Below are 22192 nucleotides of genomic sequence, written 5' to 3'. Positions count from 1 at the left end.
GTTCATTTAATGATATTCTCAAATCACCAGAGAGCACGCAAGCACGTCAAAGACTGCAGCACGTAACGCTTTCCTTGAAGAGCACTTCAGAGGAACTGCCTGACAAGAACAAAAACTCATTCTGTTTTGCATAGCAGATGATGATAGATTAGCATTAATTACATATATGAGCTGCATAATAAATGGATTTTCATAATGATAAATGGCATTTTCAGGGGAGGAAAGAACATAATAATGACTACTTGAAAGAAACTACAATTATATTACTATCAAGAATAAAGCAGAACTCACTAAGGCAGCTGTTATTGAGAAATTTAAATTTAGAAACTTAAAATGCACCGCATGGAGAAAAGCAGCATATTCTACCCTCATATTACAGAAGGTGTGTGTCACACTGAGGTTGTAAAGAAAGCAATTTACAGTCCATACCAGGAACAGACAGACATCTACACTGACTGGGGCTTGGCCTTCTTGTCACTATGGCAACGTGCCTGACTGAATGCCCATGAGAGATGCACGAAAAGTGAAAATGTATGACCTGTTTCTGGACATACCGAAAGTTGGAATTACATAATAGACTGAAAATTGTAAAGTGTTACAGGCATTAAAGGGTGAGACAAAAGGATACGGCAGTTTACACAAAGTGGGCGCAAAAAATGGGTGTGAAAATATTTTTCCCTTTTCAACAAATGGTCAGTGAAAAGAGGTCTTTAAACCTCGGGGGGAAATTGGAGGTATGAAAAGCTCTTACCAAATGTCTGAAAGCCTGGTTAGTGTAACTTTGTCTATAGTTAAACATTCAATGTACATAAAAATTAGAAAGACAAGTTTAAGTCAATTTTATCCAACATTAAGCCATCTTTGAATAGCTAGTTTGGACTGACTTGTTTGGGAACAAAGGTTGGATTACATTTAAAGTAGTCAAAAATGAAAGATAAATTTAAAATACACTGTAAGGTTAATATTTTATCCTAGATTTTAATATAAAGGATAAAATATGAAAAAAAATCATCATTAAGGCCTACTCAGCTTCATGTCTTCCAAACCTGTATGACTGAATATTGAAGAAAAAACAAATAAAAATAGATTGAGTATTGTTTTAACATTTATTTTTAATGTTTAGGGTCAGTAAGTTTTTTTTTTTAAAATCAATTAAAACTCTTATTCAACAACAAAGCATTAAACTAATCAAAAGTGGCAGTAAAGGCATTTATTATGTTGCTGAAATAAAAAGCTTTTTATTCATTAAAGAATCCATAAAATGTATTACATTTTCCACAAAACTATTAAGCAGCATCTGTTTTCAACATTGATAATAAGAACAAATGTTTCAACAGCATCAAAACAGCATATTAGGATGATTTCTGAAGGATCATGTGACACTGAAGACTGGAGTAACGATGCTGAAAATTCTGCTTTGCAGATATTTTTAGCCTCTACTTTGTAGGAACAATCCATAAGAATCAAAAAGTAGAGTAATTAAGTGACTGTTAACTTTAGCATTTCTACACATTACATCAGAACTCAAAGGTATTGCATTACTGTTTATACCGCCTGTTCTGTAGGTTTTCACAAGCAAGACCACAAAGAGGCACCAATATCCATATTTATGTTTCACATAAAAACAACATCTATATTCTTATCACACACCTTCTTACAAGCAATCAATAATGACTCCCGATTGAGGTAAGAGAATGGTTTCTTCCGTCAAATCCAGTTCGACAGGATCATATTAATCTGCTGTTGTGATGCTTTAACACATGAGGTTGTGATCGCAATGTACTGCATTTCCCTGGACATTTTTAAGTCTTGCACATGTGGCACATCATTTACACCACTGCAATAACCATAGGGTTGCAGAAGGCACAAACACACACCTAACCTATAATGATTTTTATACGATTATGTGACACTAAAGACTAAAGTAAGGGCTGCTGAAAATCCATCACAGGAATAAAGTACATTTTTAAATATAGCCATTTAAATAGAAAACAGTTATTTCAAATTGCAATAATATTTCACAATAGCACTGTATTTACTGTATTTTCCATTAAATAAATTCAGCCTGGATGAGTATATTCTAAAAAAAAATAATAATAATAATCTGACACTACAGCGTTTAGTGTTCTAAAAATGTCTCTACTTTTTAGGATCTATAAAAGAAACTTAACTTAATTCAGTTTAATTTAATTAGAAGAAAAAGTGTATTGCTATTAATAATTACAATTCCTTTAAATTAACTCAATTCATATTTAAATATTACATATCTAATTATAAGTATAAACCTCGGAACACTAGAATAAAATCTCCAAGAGAGATGCCTTTGCCTCCTCATTTCAGACACCATCACATGCCACTGATTTATTATCCTTGCTTTTAAAAATGCATTTTCAGAAGCAACAAAAGCAAAGAGTTCTACAACCTCAATCGGCAGACTGCCATTTGGTATACTGCAAATGTTCTTGTTCTGAAATACATCCTCATTTTACAGATGAAAGACCATCTGTAGAATATGCAAAAGGTGTCCAATTCGTGCATCTGCAAAGACGACACTTTTATTCAGCACAATTAGTATTAAAATTTTGATCTACACTGCAAATGCTGTTTACATTTGCCAAAAGGCTGAAAATAGTTATTTGCCATTTGTAGCAACTGTTGGAAAGACCAGGTGGCAAATGATAGTTATCATGAGAGCAAATGATGTGTAGACTGAAGCACATTTAAAAAAAAAAAAACCTCTCCAACAACATGAGGATTTCTTTGTTGTTATTTGTGCATTTATATGGTATGACACGGACATACCATATAAATGCCAGAATGAAGGACATAGCATATAAATGCCAAAAGCCAGAAAGAGTGCACCTCTTTAAATTATGTTCATTAACAGAAGCATATCATGCATTTAAGAATGTATAGTAATTGCTAAATTACCATGGAAACTGAAGTTCTTATTCTTATATCCTTAAGATATAACCTAATGTCATAATGAATTCTGCATAATCCAATCATTACTGACCACATTGAGAACACCGCACAAAACATGACATGACCATTAACAGAAGCAGCAGCTTATGTCACTCTACAGGTCAGACGGAGGGGTCAGCACATACTAATTATTTTCTTCCAAACTAATTTGGCACAGTAAAATAAGTAAACTTTAAAACTAAGCATAACCTCTCGATAGAAACTTGAACATTTCACCAACACTGAATTTATAGTCAAGCAATGAACTCATAGCATTTTTCCCAACAAACTGTGTGTGGCTGATATCAACTTCTGAAAACTGACAGAAAAAATAATCAGAATTGAAGATGAGCAGTGATGATGAAGAGCTGTTTCAGTGCCAGTTGCCCTCGCCCAAAATTGAGGTCAGGGAAAGTTTGTTAAATTGTTGATCTAACTAGAATGGATATACTCCAGTGTAAATGCTCACACTTGACCATGTCCTGCTCCTGGTGCCATGATGATTAGACATTAGATCATAAGACTGGATATTAACAAGTAGATGATCCAAAGTGATCAGTGTTAAATACAGGTACAGATAACCCAAAATGTTTGGAAACAGTCAAAAAACAAACAAACTGTGCACTGAACAGCAAAGGATTTCTTTCTCACCTATCAAAAATTTGACTCTCTGTAATTAAAAACTAAATTCTGTAAAAAATACCAGCATCACTGATTAATATAGAAATATATATATTGTGATTTAATGAAAAATATAGCATGCAAGGGATAGTGTACAGTTAGTCTCCTACAATTCAAAAGTGATCACCCTGTCAAGATTTATCTTTACGATCGAAACAAACAAAACAAAAAAAACAAACAAAAAATGAGTCCTGTCAAGACAAAATCAAACCAAGTCAAAACAAAACAACAGTCTTGTCAAGAAAAAAAACAAAAACAAAACGCCAGTCTTGTCAAGACGAAACAAAAGTGTTGTCAAGTCAAGATAAAACCAAACAACAGTCTTGTCAAAACAAAAACATGACAGTCTTGTCAAGTCAAGACAAAACAAAAACGAACACCCAAACACCACCAAAAAACACACAGCCCAAATTAAACAAAAAACTAAACAAAAGCAAGGCATGTAGCATGGTCCTGTTAGCCACCATCTGGCTGAAAAGTGCAGCTTTCTCCAATGACAGCCATTCAAATAAAAACAATTTTGTAAACTTCACAATATTACAATATAATGTAGAAGATGTCCTGGCACTAAGATGAATGCGAATACCATCAGATGTTTTTCTCAAGGACCTCCTTGCCCAAGATAGCTCTTTAATACCAGTTGTAAACAGGGACCAAGTTATGTGAAGTACCTGATAAAGCTGAACAACACTTTGGGCCTCTGCACGTCAATGCTTTGTTTGACATGAAATACTGAAAACGTAGCTGTTATAGCACTGTCATTAAAGCGCTCATCCCAGTTTCCATTTTCCACAGTGCTCAAGGTTAATCTGATTTCTCCCATTGATAACGATTTATTTCATCTATTCTTCACCTAAGTCATAAATTCACTCTAGCGCTCAATAAATGCAGACTAACTTGTAACATAAGACAGAAAACATACTAGAAAAATGTCCAGAAAAAAAGTTGAAGCGAAAAAAAGTGCACATGCCATTTTTCAAAATCATCTTCTTGCTACGTGTTATCTTTACAGAAAAGAGGCAGATTTCACTTCATAAACTTTATTAGCAAATAAATCCTCAAAGTGACTCAAAACTACCTGAAACAAATTGCCACCATTGGTGTGGTGAGCAAAGCCAATCCATCATCTTTATATCCAAGTAGACTTAATGTTTTTTGGACCACAGTCAATTTGAAAAAAAAAAAAAACTTTCCTACAAAGACAGATGGGAAAATTTGTGTTAATTCCTCACATTACACAGTGGCTCATATCACTGTTTAACAGAAGACGCTTGTTCTGTGCCGATTCATTAGCTAGAAGAAAGATTACAAGCAACTTTTCTCCCAATATTGAGGAATACAGTATGCAGCTGCAGTTTACACACATTCCCCACCTCCAGATGAAGATTGTCACATGTGCATACAATTAAATATGCCTATGCCTATATCTCTACATAAGAAATATCTGTTCTGGAGCTTTGAGGTGTATTGGGCCTCTAGACTTGGGAGTTATCAACTGCAAAGCACCTGGCATGTCTCATTACAATACAACCACTGGAGAAATTTACTGAGTTCCAGGAGCCTCCAAATGCAAGTGAACGCTTGTTGAATACTGAATATGATGCTGAGGGGTTCAGGACCCACAACGTGGACGGATAAGCGCTCTGGGCTTGGCTATGACATCTCTCTTACCAGATGGGAAGCATAATGAAAACATGCCACATGATATAACTGTACTTGTATACTACTTTAAAACACTGAAACCAAAAACTGACCAGATAATATAGCTTTTACTCGCTGTAATGCAAAACCATTTCAGAAATTTACATTTCCATAAAGGGGCAATATTTGCCCCGGGACTGATTTTTTAGATGCATTTTATCTTTATATAGGCATTTTTATAATTACCTTATTAAATGTACGTGTTGTCTGTTGACAATAAACTTGACAAAATTTATAACACATTTATTCAACTAATTCAAATCCAAAAGAATACTATAAGCTGTTACAGTGCTGTGAGATCCTGTGCGACGCACTAGAATTCAGCAAAGAACACAAAAGACTTGATCATTTAAACTATTGTAAAGCCAGATTTAACAGCACTGACAAAAACACTGTGCGCAACAATACTATCTTTTATATCGATTATAAGGTTTTCAAACTACAAATCGCCATTATTTACTATGGATTTACTGTAGTAACTGCACCACAGTATTGTCACAGAAATGTGGAATATTCATATAGAATTTTATCATATTATTAATATAGACATGTATGTATTGTAACATCTGCTTATGATCCTTGATGGTCGTTGGGACTTTATGTCTTAGACCCCTTTTAGCCTTTGGACATTTGCATATAATTCACAGACCTTTCTCTTTCTCGAGTTGGCATCTATGTTTAATGTGTGTATGTTTGTGTCTAGTTCAATGTTGCATGTTCCCCTGTAGTGTAGTTTAATAAACATTCATATGTATTCACACTTGGTTGTCTGTGTCTGCTGCTCACAGAACGAGGTCACCTCAATGTTCCGGTTTTGTTACATGCTCTATGAGCAATGTATTAGGGAGGAAATACTTTTTCGTGGCCAGAGAAATAATTTTCCTTAGAGTCAATAGACAATTAAAACTTGTTCATCCGCAGTATGGACAATCATTTTTTTGTACTATTAATGCTATAATTCTCTGAAGAATTGATAACCAGTTATGATTAATTATGTTCATCTCACTTTGAGCTAATTTGCGACAGTATTAAAGGAGTAATGGAATATAAAATTTAAGTGATTACGCTATAACATTTGTGCATTTATGCTATTGAGGTGCTATATATATGGTTTTAACTGTGGTTGATGTGGTTCATGATGTACATGTATACTACTATGGAAGACCAATGGTTAATTTGAATAAAACTCAAAGAGTCAGAATAAAAAATAAAAATGTGTGTTACAATTTTTACAGATGTTACTGTTTTTGATAATGAACAAACTTACATCTGCATCCAAACCGTCAGCTCAAGCTACTGTCAAATGTACATTTCTCAGAGACAATTTTTTATGTTATTAATATTGCAGCCTGCACTGCAAACTGTGCTGAAGATGTGTATCAAAATCAGGCAACACAAACCTATTTCATGATTTGAAACAACATCACTCATTAGAATATGCAGAAACCAAGAAATTATTTTTTTGTATTAAGATATTTATTTTGTTAAGGAAAAATCACTGGAAAAGAGAATTCAAAAACTTAGTGTTTGTCATGTTCTGACTTTACAGAGTAGTTTAAAACCGCAATTAATTATGTGCTTTATACAACTTTCATTTAGGAGAAAAAAAATCTGGCTAAAAAAATAAATAAAAAAAATCGGCCTGTATTAATTATCGATTTCGACTGATATTAAATTTTTTTTGGGCCAAATGCTAGCCCTAACTGATAACTATAGAAATATATAAACTGATCAGCCACAACATTAAAACCAACTGCCTACCGTGTAGGTCAGATATGTTGGTCCAGCACATCCCATAGATGCTCGATCGGATTCCAAATTTGGAGGCTAAGGTAGGACCTTGAACTCTTTGCAATGTCCCTCTAATTATTCCTGAACAATTACAGCAGTGTGGCAGGGTGCATTATCCTGTTGAATCAGACCACTGAGAGCAACGTATACCATTGCCATGAAGGAGTGTACATGGTCTGCAACAATCTCTAGGAAGTTGGTACATGCACATGAATGCCAGGAGCTAAGGTTTCCCAGCAGAACATTGCCCAGGGCATAACAATAACTGCTTCAATCCACCGGCCTGCCTTCTTCCCGTAAACAGCAAACTGTGATGCACTGTGTGTTCTTTTTGTCATGGCCAGCTTTAGGTTTTCAGCAATTCAAGCTACAGCAGCTCTTCGGTGTGATCCGACCAGACGGGCTAGCCTTTGCTCCCCATCACTATTTGGCCCAGTCAAACTCCATTTTTCCTGCTTCCAACAAATGAAATTCAATACCCGACTGTTCAGTTGTTGTTTAATATATTCAACCCCTTGACAGGTGCCATTGTAATTATATAATCAATTATTAATTTCACCTGTCAGTACTTTTAACGTAGCTTTTCAGTGTATTGCAGATTAATGAAAAATATTACATTTAAGTGTACAGTCAGCCTGATCCATGTTAATGTAGCAAATGCAAAAAACTAAATACACAAATTATTTTCATATTATAATCAAATAGCGAAAATATATTACTTTTTGCTGCACTACTTTTTGCTTTTTCTTTGTTACTGCGAAGGCTTTTAAATAATCCTTGCACTCAGAGACCAATTATATCAACTGCTTTCAGCTTCACAATGTACAACTTCAGACATGTTTTCTTTCTGTAAATGCTCACTCAATAAAACAGAGACTAGCATTTTGTTTAAAAAAACAGAAGCTGCACGCTGGTTGTGTAGTCTGAACTTCAATGACTTTAAACCTTTGGATATTAAAACAGCTACTGTTATGTTAAAACACTCTTGTAGAAGAAAAGAGTGCATAAAAGACTATCTAAACATCATGATGTTTAGAGAAAATATTTATCTTTATAGACTTAAAGACTTGGATTGTTCACAAATCTATAGTTTGTATTTAAATCTGAATTTTTCAATTATTTGCGACTATAATATAACTGCGCATGTAATGTACATACTGATCACCAACAGTCACAGAAGATCCCATGTGACAAGCACCTGGATGAGAGGAGCTTGTGTGTTTGTCACACCTTTAGATGCATAATGTCATGAATTCAAAATGAACTTGTGGTGCATTCATAAATACAACATACTGTGCAGGTCCACTGATGTGCTGAAGCACACTTCTGCTTTGGATTAGTGAGTCACGGATTTCCTCTCTGAAAACCTAAAGGCTAATATGACGCCAGCAGTGAGCCTTATGCCAACACAATAAAATCAGATCTGTTTATGACTATGGCTGATGGCTATAGTTCCCATATGGACACTCAATTCAGTATTTTTAGCCTGCCCACACCCACTACTCATTAATCTTGTTTTACTACAGTGAGCCAGGACAGTGCTTTATGAGTCTATATGAAAAGTAACCTGTCCTCAAGAGGTCTTTAAAGTCCAAACAGCATGTCAAATAGCAGACTTAATGCTCTGTCAACAATCACTCACCCTTTATTTCAAAACTGCAAGACCTACTTTCTTCTGTGGAACATAAAATTAGATGTTTTGAAGAATGTTGGTAATCAAGACAAATGACTTTTTTTATTTAAAAACACATGAGACACATCTCAAAATATCCTTTTGTTTAAATTTTTGGGTGAACTAAGTGCAGTTAAATATTTATTTTATGCTTCTGCAGAGCTTTCTGCATTCAGTTTATTCTTTGTAAATTGAGAAATAGGATTGTGAAAAAAATTACTTATCATTTAGTTTAAGCTAGTGTTTTTTTGTTTGTTCGTTTCATGCACCCCCAAAATCACATCAATAAACCCTATTCATCAACACTGAATCACTTACTCTTATTATTTTGGATATTATTCAGCATTATTATGTATTATAATAAAACCATCAATATTACTATAATTGACTTTAATAGACTTCCCAAGTATTTCTTTTTTCCCTAAAATGAGATGCATAAGCTTTTAGGAGTTGAAGAGGAACTCATGCAGAAACATTCTCAAGACTTAACTGGCTCTCATTTAAAAATATCACTAAGTTTTGATTTAAGTTTAACAGGTTTAACAAAGCAAAGTAATACCGTTTTCCAGTTGGGAATCACTGTTCTAAAGAATCTCTTCACATTGTGATGTTGAGAAAAGAGTTTTCAAATGAAAGTTAAATGAAAAATGAAAGTGATTTCTTTGTGGAGAAGAAAGGACCTGCATTAACATGAACAAATGCTGGTGATAAATCACTTGTCAAAATTATGAGTCTTGCAGCAACATGGGAAAGGACAGGTGTCTTATCTTGCGGCCAGTCAGAACGTTAATGAAATGTAGAGAAGGGGGAAATGTGATGCAGCTCCAAGTCAAAACATCTGCTGATATTTTACACAGGAGTGCTCATACATCTTCTGGGATGATCGGTGAACTGGGGCAGGGGGTGTACACGAGCACAGCTGAACAGTGCCTCCTAGAGGCACAAGCTAGTCGAGTAGAAAAAATGATGAATGATGGTACATGTCAATGAAAGCTGCTCTATGAGATGCTCTCTAATCAAAGAAAGTTGAAAAGGGCTCATGCCCAGCAAATAAGTAAAAGACTAAATAAATTACATAAATAACTAAATAACAATAATTATGAATATTAATAAATATATCCATGTATGCATACTATTAGTATTGTATTTAAACCATATATATTGAGCAATTATTATAATGCATGCGTTAAAAAACAATAATAATAACAATTTGCTCCAAAATCATTGTGTGTATGTGTATGTATGTATGTATATATATATATATATATATATATATATATATATATATATATATATATATATATATATATATATATATATATATATATATATATATATATATATATATATATATATATATATATTTATTTGTAATACATGCAATTATATTAGGCAGAAAACTAAAAATAATAGCGATGCACCACAATTTCGGCAACCAAACATTTTCAGCCAAAACAGCCATTTTCAAATTTCAGGCTGAAATAGTTTTGTAGGGCCGAATTAAAATAATGCCTCAGCTTTGAAATTCTGTCTGAAATGTGAAATTTTAACACAAAATACAAACAATAAATGTGGTTTTGATGCTCTTTAATGTGGCGTGACAGATTACTAAATGCCTCATTTCAAGCAGCAGCGCAGAGATGAACAGATAATCTCTTCCTCTTTACTACTAGTTCCTCAAGAAAGTCAATGTCCACAAACTCAATAGTCAACTAGAAAAAAAAATCCTAAGGAAAAGGTTGAGCAGAAAATAAGACAGCTGAAGGTAAGGAGCATGAAGGCTCTACTCACATCCTGAAAGAGTCTCCTATCAGTGGCGAGGCGTTTGGAGGCCAGAGTCTTGGTGACGTGGTAGAAGGTGAGCAGGGCTCTGTGCTGCTGAAGGCTGTCCTGAACTTTCACAGACTCCAGCAGAATAGGGATCAGCTCGGGCCACTGCCGAGGACAGTCTAAGCGTGCCACTTTAGCGATCAGCACTGCTATCTGTGTGGCGATCTGCAGTATAAAAGCAACATTTCAAGGATGCATCCAGCAGCAGATTTCACAGCTGGCTGTGAATACATCAATATTCATTTAAATGTGAAATGAATGACTATTGAAGTAACAGTCATCACTTCCTGTGGGCATTTAGCCCTTTCAAACACATCTTGAATGGTTATGAGATTTTAATTAACCATTTTAATTAAATTAATTAATCCAATATCCACAAATGCAGAAGTGTTACCACCATTAATGCAGCAATTACAGCAATTAAATCTCTTTGACATTGTGGATGTAATGGAGGAGACTTATAATTTAGCATATTTCACTTTACACCATTTTTACATGTAACCAAATATTCAATACTGAGAGAGACAAAAATATATTAATCACCATACATACATACATAACATACATACAGCCCTCCAAAAGTATTGGAACAGTAAAGACAAAATTGCTCTGTTGGCTGTGGAGTCGAGACATTTACAAATATGATTAAAAGATAAATATGACACAAAACTACAGAATGTCACATTTTATTATTGGGTGATTCAACACATAGATGTTTTACCAGCTAAGAAGTTCAGCACTTTTAGAGTTTCATCCGTCTATCTGATGTGAGCATAAGTATTGGAACAGTTGCCTCACAGGTCTTTCTAAGTGATCAGCTGTGTCCTGTTGCATTAATTCTTCAGATATTAAAAGCAGGGAATGTGTCGTATCAGTTATATCCATTACTTCTGCATTCTGAATCTTGCATTCGATGATGACACACACAAACCAGGATGAAGACGAGGGAGCTGGCTTTGAGAGAAAAGCAAGCAATTTGGATGCTAAAAGAAATGAGGAATTTAATTAGAGCTATAGATTTAAATCCGATTGAACATGAATTTCACCAGCTGAAGAGGAGAGTAAAGGCAGAAACTCCTCAAAACAAGCAACAATTGGGATCGACTGCATTAAAGGCTGGGAAAAGTATTTCAAAGGATGAGACCAAGAGTCTGGTGATGTCTATGGGTCACAGACTCACTGCTGTGATTGTGCGCAAGGGATCTGCAACTAAATAATAGCTTTTAATCTTTAATATCTGCCTTATGTTCAACTGTCCCAATACTTATGCTCACATCAATGAGTGGGATGAACTCTAAAAGTGCTGTTCTTTTTATTTGGTAAAACATGTATGTGTTGAAACGGCTAATAATAAAATGTGACATTCTGTAGTTTTGTCTCATATTCATCTTTTAATCATATTTGCAAATGTCTTGACTCTACAGCCAACAGAGCAATTTTGTCTTTACTGTTCCAATATTTATGAAGGGGAACATACATACATACATACCATACATACCATGCATACACACACACACACATATTTACATTTAGTCATTTAGCAGACGCTTTTATCCAAAGCGACTTACAAATAAGGACGATGGAAGCAATCAAAACCAACAAAAGAGCAACAACATGCAAGCTTTATGTCTCAGTTTTTAAGTCTCAGTTAGCCTAAAGCAGTACAAGTAGCAAGTTTTTTTTTTTTTTTTTTAAAGAAAACAAGTAGATAGAATATAGAAAAAAGAAACATAGTGGGTTTTTTTTTTTTTTTATCCCCTGCTGATTTTGTACGTTAACCCACTGACAAATAAATGATCAGTCTATTATTTTAATGGTAGGTTTATTTTAACAGTGAGAGACAGAATAATATAAAAAAAATCCAGAAAAACGCATTTCAAAAAAGTTATAAAGTGATTTACATTTTAATGAGTCAAACAAGTGTTTGACCCCGTCGCAAAACATGACTTAGTACTTGGTGGCAAAACCCTTGTTGGCACAGAGGTCAGACGTTTCTTGTAGTTGGCCACCAGGTTTGCACACATCTCAGGAAGGATTTTGTCCCACTCCTCTTTCCAGATTCTCTCCAAGTCATTAAGGTTTCAAGTCTGATGTTTGGCAACTCAAACCTTCAGCTCCCTCCACAGATTTTCTATGGGATTAAGGTCTGGAGACTGGCTAGACCATTCCAGGACCTTAACCCTCTGGGGTTGACGGTATCGCTGGCGATACCAGCTTGGTTTTTTTAAGATCAGTGCAAAATAAACTAAAAATACTCTGTTAAATTTGGTCACAAAAAATAAGTGTTATACATCAATCGAAACGGTTAAGTGTCTACTTTTTTTGTGTACACTCACGATTACAACAAAAGTTTGTGGTTTTGGAAAAAAAAAGAAAAACTGGGTGTGCGCTCCGTCTTCTCCATCTCTGCGAACTGCTTTTAGAAACACGTCACTAAAATGAAGTGTAACTCAGCAAATACTCAACACAGAAACATGGGAGTTATCTCTATAGAAAGCTTGAAGTGTCTACTTTTAAATGTAAAAGTATTATCGAAAAAGTAAGTATTATCTAAAACAAACATTCTGTGATAAAGTAATCCGTATGAAACCAACACGATGTTCAGTCTGTCCTGTCTAATTAATTATTTCTAATGCGATCCCGCCCCCTCACGGCACGCGCCATTCACATGTAAATAACCACGTGAGCCGCGTGCACGTGGAGATCCAAAGAGCTGGATTTTGGTCTCATCTGACCACAACACTTCCCCCAGTTCTCCTCTGAATCATTGACAAACTTCAGACGGACCTGTACATGTACTTTCTTGAGCAGGTGGACCTTGCGGGCGCTGCAGGATTTCAGTCCTTCACGTCGTAGTGTGTTACCAATTGTTTTCTTGGTGACTATGGTCCCAGCTGCCTTGAGATCATTGACAAGATCCTCCTGTGTAGTTCTGGGCTGATTTCTCACCGTTCTCATGATCATTGAAACTCCACGAAGTGAGATCTTGCATGCAGACCCAGTCCGAGGGTTGACAGTTATTTTGTGTTTCTTCCATTTGCGAATAATCACACCAACTGTTGTCACCTTCTCACCAAGCTGCTTGGCGACGGTCTTGTAGCCCATTCCTGCCTTGTGTAGGTCTACAAACTTGTCCCTGACATCCTTGGACAGCTCTTTGGTCTTGGCTATGGTGGAGAGTTTGGAATCTGATTGATTGATTGCTTCTGTGGACAGGTGTCTTTTATACAGGTAACAAGGGGAGATTAAGAAAGCTCCTAATCTCAGCTCCTTACATATATAAAAGACACCATGGAGCCAGAAATCTTGCTGATTGATAGGGGATCAAATACTTAATTATAACTTTTTTAAATGCATTTTCCTGGAGTTTTTGCTGTTATTCTTTCTCTCACGGTTCAAATAAACCAACCATTAAAATTATAGACTGATCATTTCTTTGTCAGTGGGCATACAAAATCAGCAGGGGATCAAATAATTTGTTCCCCACTGTATACATATAAAGAGATAGAGAGAGAGAGATAGAGATGGAGAGATAGAGAGAGAAGTTTGAAGGCAACTGTTTCAGTGCCAGAAACACAATATGTAAAAACTGCATGTGTATATGTGAAGCACACAATTGTTTTTGTTTTGTTCATTTTTTTTTTTTTGGCAAAGCAGTTATCTGTTCTGATTATCTAACACTCAATGCAAATTACACAGAAATGTTCTAACTAAGATTATAATTGCAAATTAGACAAAAGTTCCAAAATATTCCAGTCAAGTGATCTGTTTTGTAATAATAGGAATAATTAGGGGTGCATTCTATGCATCTCCAAATAAATTCTCATTTACATTGATGCATTTAGCTTAAACTTTGATTTAAAGCAACTTCCAGTGCATTTAATGTATAAATTTCACTATTATGTGCGTTTCCTGAGAACTGAACTTGCCATGACCTTGGTGTTACTACCAGCATGCTCTTCCAGTTAATAAATATTTATAATATATTAACATTATTGCAATTTCTGCAAAACACTTCACTACTTATTTCTGTATTTTATTATTAATTTACTTTTGTATTTTCAATTTGCATCCAATATGGAAATAACAGGGTAGTGTTTGTGTACTACATCTACTTCACCCACTAATGTATGCAAGTCTCAAGCAATTCGAGCAGTGTCAGCCATGGTCTATAATAAGAAAGCACATTTAAGGCTACAATTAATTTTCATGTGCCTGTGACGTTACTTCACAATAAGAATTGAGCACAGTCATTAGCCAATAATCAACCAATAGTGTGTAATACTAACTCATCCAAAACCCCTGCAGAACACAGAAACAAATGAGGAAAAAATATTATGTTAAATGGACTTTCAAAATATGTTTTTTTTTTTACTTGTCAATATAATTGCTTGTGTTATTGTCCATATTCCCTCAAAATCAGCATCTACCTATAAGAAAAATGTTACATTCCTCTTAGCTTATCGTTTATTACCAGAGTTACTAGTTAAAACTACATTTAAAAATGAAACATCTACTGTTATTATAAGAGAAACAGATGTTGATTCAAATCCATGGATGTCACACCTCTTTATTATAATGGATTTTCTTATAATGAATCAGGCTTTATTCAAACTCAAGGGTCGAATTAATGCACAGTATAAAATTGCCCCCAAAAAAATCAATGTCTCCAGGATTGCTCAACAACACAGAGTTTAAGTGCTTTTCGACTCCAGCCCCATTGATCTTTCACTAGAATCACAGCTCAGACTCTTACCCACTAAACAGAGGAGTTTAATTGTACTCAGTCATGTCTGATAGTTCATTTTATTGGATGACTGATCATAAACAGGACAGGTAGAGCATATGGTTAGGTAATGAACTGTATTTCTCTTCATGTGGCAAGTGTATGTGTATGTGTGTGTGTGTGTGTGTGTGTGTGTGTGTGTGTGTGTGTGTGTGTAACGGTATGTGCACACTAACCTGGTTGACTGGCTCATTAAAATTAGTGATGAGACCTGCACGGAGAGATGACTTCTCCTCTTCAGAGAGAGCACTTGAGAAGAAAGAGGGAAATACAGAATGTGCGAGACAAAAAGTACTTGATCACTCAGGTCACTTTTAAAAATGTATGAATGTCATAGCATTAGGTAAAGAAAAAATATCAATACAAGTGACATTTATTTTTAATATAGATAGCCCAAGCACACTTTTCAAGCAAAATGTTTCACAAAAAAAAAAGGTGTCAACAAGATATCCTGATATCCTCAATCACACTACCATGCAAAAGTTTGCTTGTTTGTTCATTTTGTTAATCAAAGATGCATTAATTAACAGCAAAGGCATTTATACAGGTACATCTCAAAAATTAGAATATCATGAAAAAGGTCAATATTTTTTTCACTCATTTCAGAAAGTGAAACCCATATATTATACGGAGTGTCTATTTACACTAAGTGCAAATAGCCCATCTTGTTGGCAAAGGCTATTTACACTAACTCCGCCCATTAACGTGTGATTGAGTTAGTCAACAATAAAAAAAGAAGTCAGCTCAACATCAGTTTCAGTGGCGTAGATGGTAAGGTGCATGCTTTTTGACGCGATCGACCCGAGTTCGAGCCCACCTTTTGCCAAACATTTTTTCAAATCTCATATCGCATCAGAAAGGCATTTATTTTCAATAAAAATGAAGGAAATAATCAAAACGTTGAAAATAAAGTATCGGGTAGGTGTAGGGAGGGCTTTATTGTCCCAATAAGGTGGCATCCATTTAATAAATTTTAATTAAAATTATAATTTACACTCAGTACATTATTATTGCATACTGTTTTATAATGTACTACAATACTGAGGTGCAGATAATTGCCACTATTTGCAATAAGTAGTATAAATAGCAGAAAATCTTGCTATTTTAACATAGTGTAAATAGAATCCATCGCTATTTGCACTTAGTGTAAATAGCATCTGTCACTAAAAAAATATGCTATTTGCACTTGGTGTAAATAGCATCTAATTGCTATTTACACCGAGTGTAAATAGCATCTATCGCTATTTACACTTAGTGCAAATAGCCGCTGCCTATATTTATAGATTCATTACACATTGAGTGAAATATTGCAAGCCCTTATTTCTTGAAATTTTGATGATTATGGCTTACAGATAATGAAAACCCAAACTTCAGTGTCTCGGAAAAATAGAATATTACATAAGATCAATAAAAAAAGGATATTTTAAACAGAAATGTCAGGCTTCTGAAAAGTGTGTTCATTTAATATGCACTCAATACTTGGTTGGGCCTCCTTTTGCATGAATTACTGCATCAATACGGTGTGACATGGATGCAATCAGCCTGTGGCACTGCTCAGGTGTAATGGAAGCCCAGGTTGCTTTGATAGAGGCCTTCAGGTCATCTGCATTGTTGGGTCTGGTGTCTCTCATCTTCCTCTGACAATACTCCATAGATTATGTATGGGGTTCAGGTCAGACAAGTTTTCTGGCCAATCAAGCACATTAACACCATGGTCATTGAACCAGTTTTTGGTACCTTTGGCAATGTGGGCAGGTGCCAAGACCTGCTGGAAAATTAAATCAGCATCTCAATAAAGCTTGTCAGCAGAAGGAAATGAAGTGCTCTAAAATTTCCTAGTAGTTGGCACAGAAAACACAGTGGACCAACACCAGCAGATGACATGGCAGCCCAAATCATCACTGACTGTGGAAACTTCACACTAGACTTCAAGCAACATGGATTCTGTGCCTCTCCACTCTTCCTCCAGACTCTGGGACCTTGATTTCCAAATGAAATGCAAAATTTACTTTCATCTGAAAAGAGGACTTTGGACCACTGAGAACAGTCCAGTTCTTTTTCTCCACAGCCCAGGTAAGACACTTCTGACTATGTTTCTGTTTCAGAAGTGGCTTGGTAGCCCTTTTCCTTGAAGACGTCTGAGCGTGGTGACTCTTGATGCACTGACTCCAGCTTCAGTTCAGTCCTTGTGAAGCTCTCCCAAGTGTTTGAATCGGCTTCGCTTGACAGTATTTTCAAGCTTGCGGTCATCCCTGTTGCTTGTGCACATTGTCCTACCCAATTTCTTCCTTCCAGTCAACTTTGCATTTAATATGCTTTGATACAACACTCCTTTTCAGTAATGACCCTCTGTGACTTACCCTCTTTGTGGAGGGTGTCAATGATCGTCTTCTGGACCATTGCCAAGTCAGCAGTGTTCCCCATTATTGTGGTTTCAAAGAACAAGAGATACCCAGAATTTATACTGTAGGGATGGACATTTATTGAAACTCAAATGTAAATATTCAAATATTTTGAGATACTGATTTTTTACTTTCATCAGCTGTAAGCTCTAATCATCAAAATTAAAACAAAAAACATTTGAAGTGTTTTATTTTACATGTAATGAATCTAAAATATATGAAAGTTTCACTTTTTGAAATAAGTTACAAGAAAAAATGAACATTAAAATGATATTTAATAATAATATTTCACATTAGGGTTTAAAAAAAAATCTAGCCTTTGAGATCATCATCTTTAAATGAGACTTCTTTAAATTATAAAAACCTTACAGACCTCAAGATTTTGAATGGAAGTATTAAAAACTCTTCTATTTCCTTTTTCATATAAAATTACAATACAGTAATATGTACAGCGGCAATGGCATTAAAACATGAGTACAGTTTGTTCTAAGCTGGCTGAGAGAAAAATCATAACCTTTTAACCTAGTACACCATTGAGGACTGAGCACTTTCGTTCAGCAGAGCCAAAGTCTCCAGCGGGTCACTGACTAACCAGAATTTGACTGAAGAGTTTCTGTGAATTACAGCAGCCTAAAATCAATTAGACGTTCACTGGAGGCCACAGGTGACAGAAGCACTAAAGTAAGAGTCTCTCTAAATCGGCTGGTCTGTCACCTCTTAGGGCTGGAGGACAAAACGACAGAACAACAAGACAAAGAGGTTTTTTAAGAGCTGCAGTTAGCTGCGCTGGACCCTTGATACCGGGACTGTTCTGTCTGATACAGTATAATATCGTAATTCCATTTCAACACTTCAGGTCCTTGTATTGATGTTTTTTGTGTGCTCATGCATGTAATTTCCAACAATTCAATTAATGGAGCTAACGGCATGAGAGACTGAAACCAATATCTCACATTTCAGTTGTGATTTAATTATGATTGTGATGCATGAATCGTTATGCATTTCAGTGTATAGTACACATTAAAATATTACTGTATTGTGATGTGTGAGATAGTTGGCAATACTATAGTTGTGTGAGATAGTTGGCAATACAGAGCGCTCTACTTCATACATAGCACATCAATACCGTAAGCATTATTTTTGAAGAACCAGAACATACATAACATTTGACCTGACCGGAAACACTGAAATAGATGTCCTAAGAAACAACGCTTTCTACATCACATTGCCTAAGGCTCTGTTAACACACCAAAAACAAAGAAACAACACACTGTCCACAGATGTTAGCCAGTCATAAAACTTGAACTCAGTCCTCTGACAAGATCTTAAATTATGAGATTGTTCAGAGTTTGGAATGTTTGAGAAAACTTTTTGGAAATTCATTGTTTTTGCAATTCCATCTGGTGCTGCGAGTGAAGCAAAAATGCTTATAACACCTTTAAATACTTTGTAATTTAGAGGATTTCACTAAAATGAATACCTGTTTTAGTTTCATATTCAACAATGAAATGCCTGCTTGACTAAATGTCAATTAAAATTTATGAAACAATTAGAGGTTTGAATAAAGTCAACAATAGTGGTAGACATTATAAATCCCAGTGCATTTATGCAGTGTTTTACATTTACATTTAGGATACAAAGACAAAATAAATAAATATGACTTATGAAGGATTAGTCACTTCTGGGTGTTCAAATACAAAGCAAAAAGCATTTCAGATGAAACATTTTGAATGGAACCTGGATTTTTTTAATCACCACAGTTCCAAATGACATTAATTTAGTAACGTCAATAATGGAGAAATCACTCGACTCAATGTAATTTTACATTAGACCATGATTTTCTTAATGTGCTGTTATTAGTCATTAGTTTGAGATTTGCCTGGTCTGCTTTGACATAAATGTGATAATGGTTCTATGTGGGCGATGAAGACATTTCTGAAACGAGCATCATGTTCATCTCTCAGTTAAAGAAACAACCTTGATAGAAAAGTCTAGAAATGGCAATGAAGAATCAGATGTACTTACTGGGGTGCAACTCTTCTCCAGTAGCGATCAATACCATTCTTGAAATAAAGGACAGCTAGCCATCTCACATTGACGTCCAGAAAGTGATTATTGAAGATGCTCTGAAAAAGACCAAAGAGAAAGAGTGAGATATGAACCTATAAACCCCCCCCAAAAAAAAAAAAAAAAAAAATTTCAAACTTTGGGGTGAAGTGAAAAGTTGAATTGTCAAACTTGATCCTATAAATAGTAGGCCTATAAGCCACCATATGGATTGCAACAAGATTGGGGTCAGTAATATATTTTAAATAAGAAATAGCATTATTGTGAAATATATTTAAATTTTAAAATAACTTTTATATTTTAATGTACTTTAAAATACAATTTATTGTTTATTTATATATTTATCATCAATGCTGAAAATAGTTGTGCTGCTTAATATTTTTGTGGAAATAACTTAAATTCTTTGCTGAATAGAAAGTAAAAAAAACAGCATTTATTTGAAATAGAAACATTTTGCAACAGCAATGTAATGTCCTTACTGAATAACTTGATCCATAAATTATTGCTGAATTATTAATAATTGATGTACATGTATTTAATTTACGCATTAAATTTAGGGGAAAACATTTCCAAGCAAATATTCAATTTCATTGGTAAAAAAAAACTAACTAAAAATATGACAAGTGCCAGTACAAATTATCCAATTATCAACATGGTTTTATGATAAAAAGGAAAAAGGCACAATATAACAATATACTGTATGATTATATATGAACCTTTTTTTTTTTTTTTTTTAAATAACAGTAATTTTCTGCACTTTCATTTTACACCAGTTACAGACGTCACCTTTAAAAATACACAACAATGTACAAAAAAAAAAGAGGATTTACACATTTCCTGAGGTGAAGCGAGGCAAGTTAGGTTAGCGAGGCTAACATCTAACACTGAATAATTAAAGGCTATTCCACAGTGGAGTGAGTTTCGAGGTTTAATCCAGCATGCCATGTCCGGAATAAGAGCATGGGGAGCGAGGAGCAGGCCAAGGAAGCTAATGCTCATTGATAAATATGTAGTAGCAGCTGCGTTCAAGAGGGAGCATCTCTGCCAGGCTCTGACGCAGGGCCACCAAATCCCCACACTCGGCTGCTCAGAGACCAGGGCTCATTCCAATCTGCCAGATAAGAGTCCATACAGAGACCCATTTCCTACACAAGACGATGAGCAAAGGGTAATAAATTACCGAGGATAACCGTGAGGAAGAAATATTGGTCGCATGCAAAAACAAAAGCAGAGAGTGCATATTACCTAGCTCTGACGCAAACAGATACTTATTGCTTTCAAAATGTGACACGTGAATATCATATCAATAGACAGCTGACAAGTAAACATGGAGGACAAGCCTCTGCCTAATTCACCTCAAGGTCAGTGAAAGCACCATTTGGGTAGACAAATAAGCTAAATGCGAGTCCATACAAATCAGGCTGATTTCTTTGGGTGACAGACCGAGTGACAGCAGGTTGGCTCAAATACAAACAGATAAGAGAGGCTGATGGGACGTGACAGACATTCTTATAGCGCTGCAGTCGAAGTCGACGCCTGCAGAAATCATTGAAGGAAAAAAGTCTGCTGATACGTAGGATTGTGCTCCGTTCCTTTGCAATCCTATTTCATGCTAAACCTCAATAACGAAGGAGTCTGTGCCAAGTTTGAAGGCTTAAAGGATTTGAGAGGACAGCTACACCACCATAGCCAGTGCTGTATGACAACACGGGAGCTGCTGAGCCCCCCTCAGGGGACGAGAGGGTTTGTACTGGCCAGGCCTGAGGGTCCACAGACACCTCATTCTCTGAAAGAGCAAGAGACGATTTAGTCATACACAACCACAAGAGCAGAAACTGGCATTTGTGTAAATCCTGAAGATTTTTTTTTTTTTTTTTGTTCTGAATAGGGACATTAAAAGTACAGAACTGCCCTAAGGCTGTGTAGAAGTAGTTTTTTTTAAGTCTGATAAACTGTGCTCGCTACTTCTTAATCTGTACTCTCAGTTTGCACCCACAGATTTGTAACTGCACCCTTAATTGAAAAATCTCTGAGAAGGCCTAGTGCTCAACATTGAATGAATTATTACAATTTTGGGGTCAATCTTTTAAACCCTCTAGCGCCACCAATGGGTCAAAGATGCACTGATGTTTACGCCAATAATTTTTAGCCTACAAACATAATTTATTTTGTTCTGGTTGACCTAAATTTCCATATTGTCTCCTTGCATTCCTTTGAACATCATTTTACAAAAAAAAAAAGAAAAAAAAAATTATATTCCCTTTGGACCTTTTTTATGGGTAATTTATTTAGTGCCAG

General features: G+C 35.3%; 1 protein-coding gene across 1 annotated transcript in view; it reads right to left on the bottom strand.

The window, feature by feature from the left end:
- The window catches only part of ipo11 (importin 11), a 170908-nt gene that overhangs the window by 134973 nt on the left and 13743 nt on the right, over positions 1-22192 (bottom strand). Inside the window, exons 3-5 of the mRNA XM_079383422.1 lie at positions 19853-19953; positions 15602-15674; positions 10601-10804 (exon numbers count right to left, since the gene is read on the bottom strand). Coding sequence (XP_079239548.1) covers positions 10601-10804; positions 15602-15674; positions 19853-19953 — 378 coding nt within the window. The remainder of the gene's footprint in view (positions 1-10600; positions 10805-15601; positions 15675-19852; positions 19954-22192) is intronic.

The sequence above is a fragment of the Barbus barbus genome (assembly GCF_936440315.1).
Source record: "Barbus barbus genome assembly, chromosome: 28".
Taxonomy (NCBI): Eukaryota; Metazoa; Chordata; class Actinopteri; order Cypriniformes; family Cyprinidae; genus Barbus; species Barbus barbus.
This window is presented reverse-complemented; position numbering and strand designations above follow the sequence as displayed.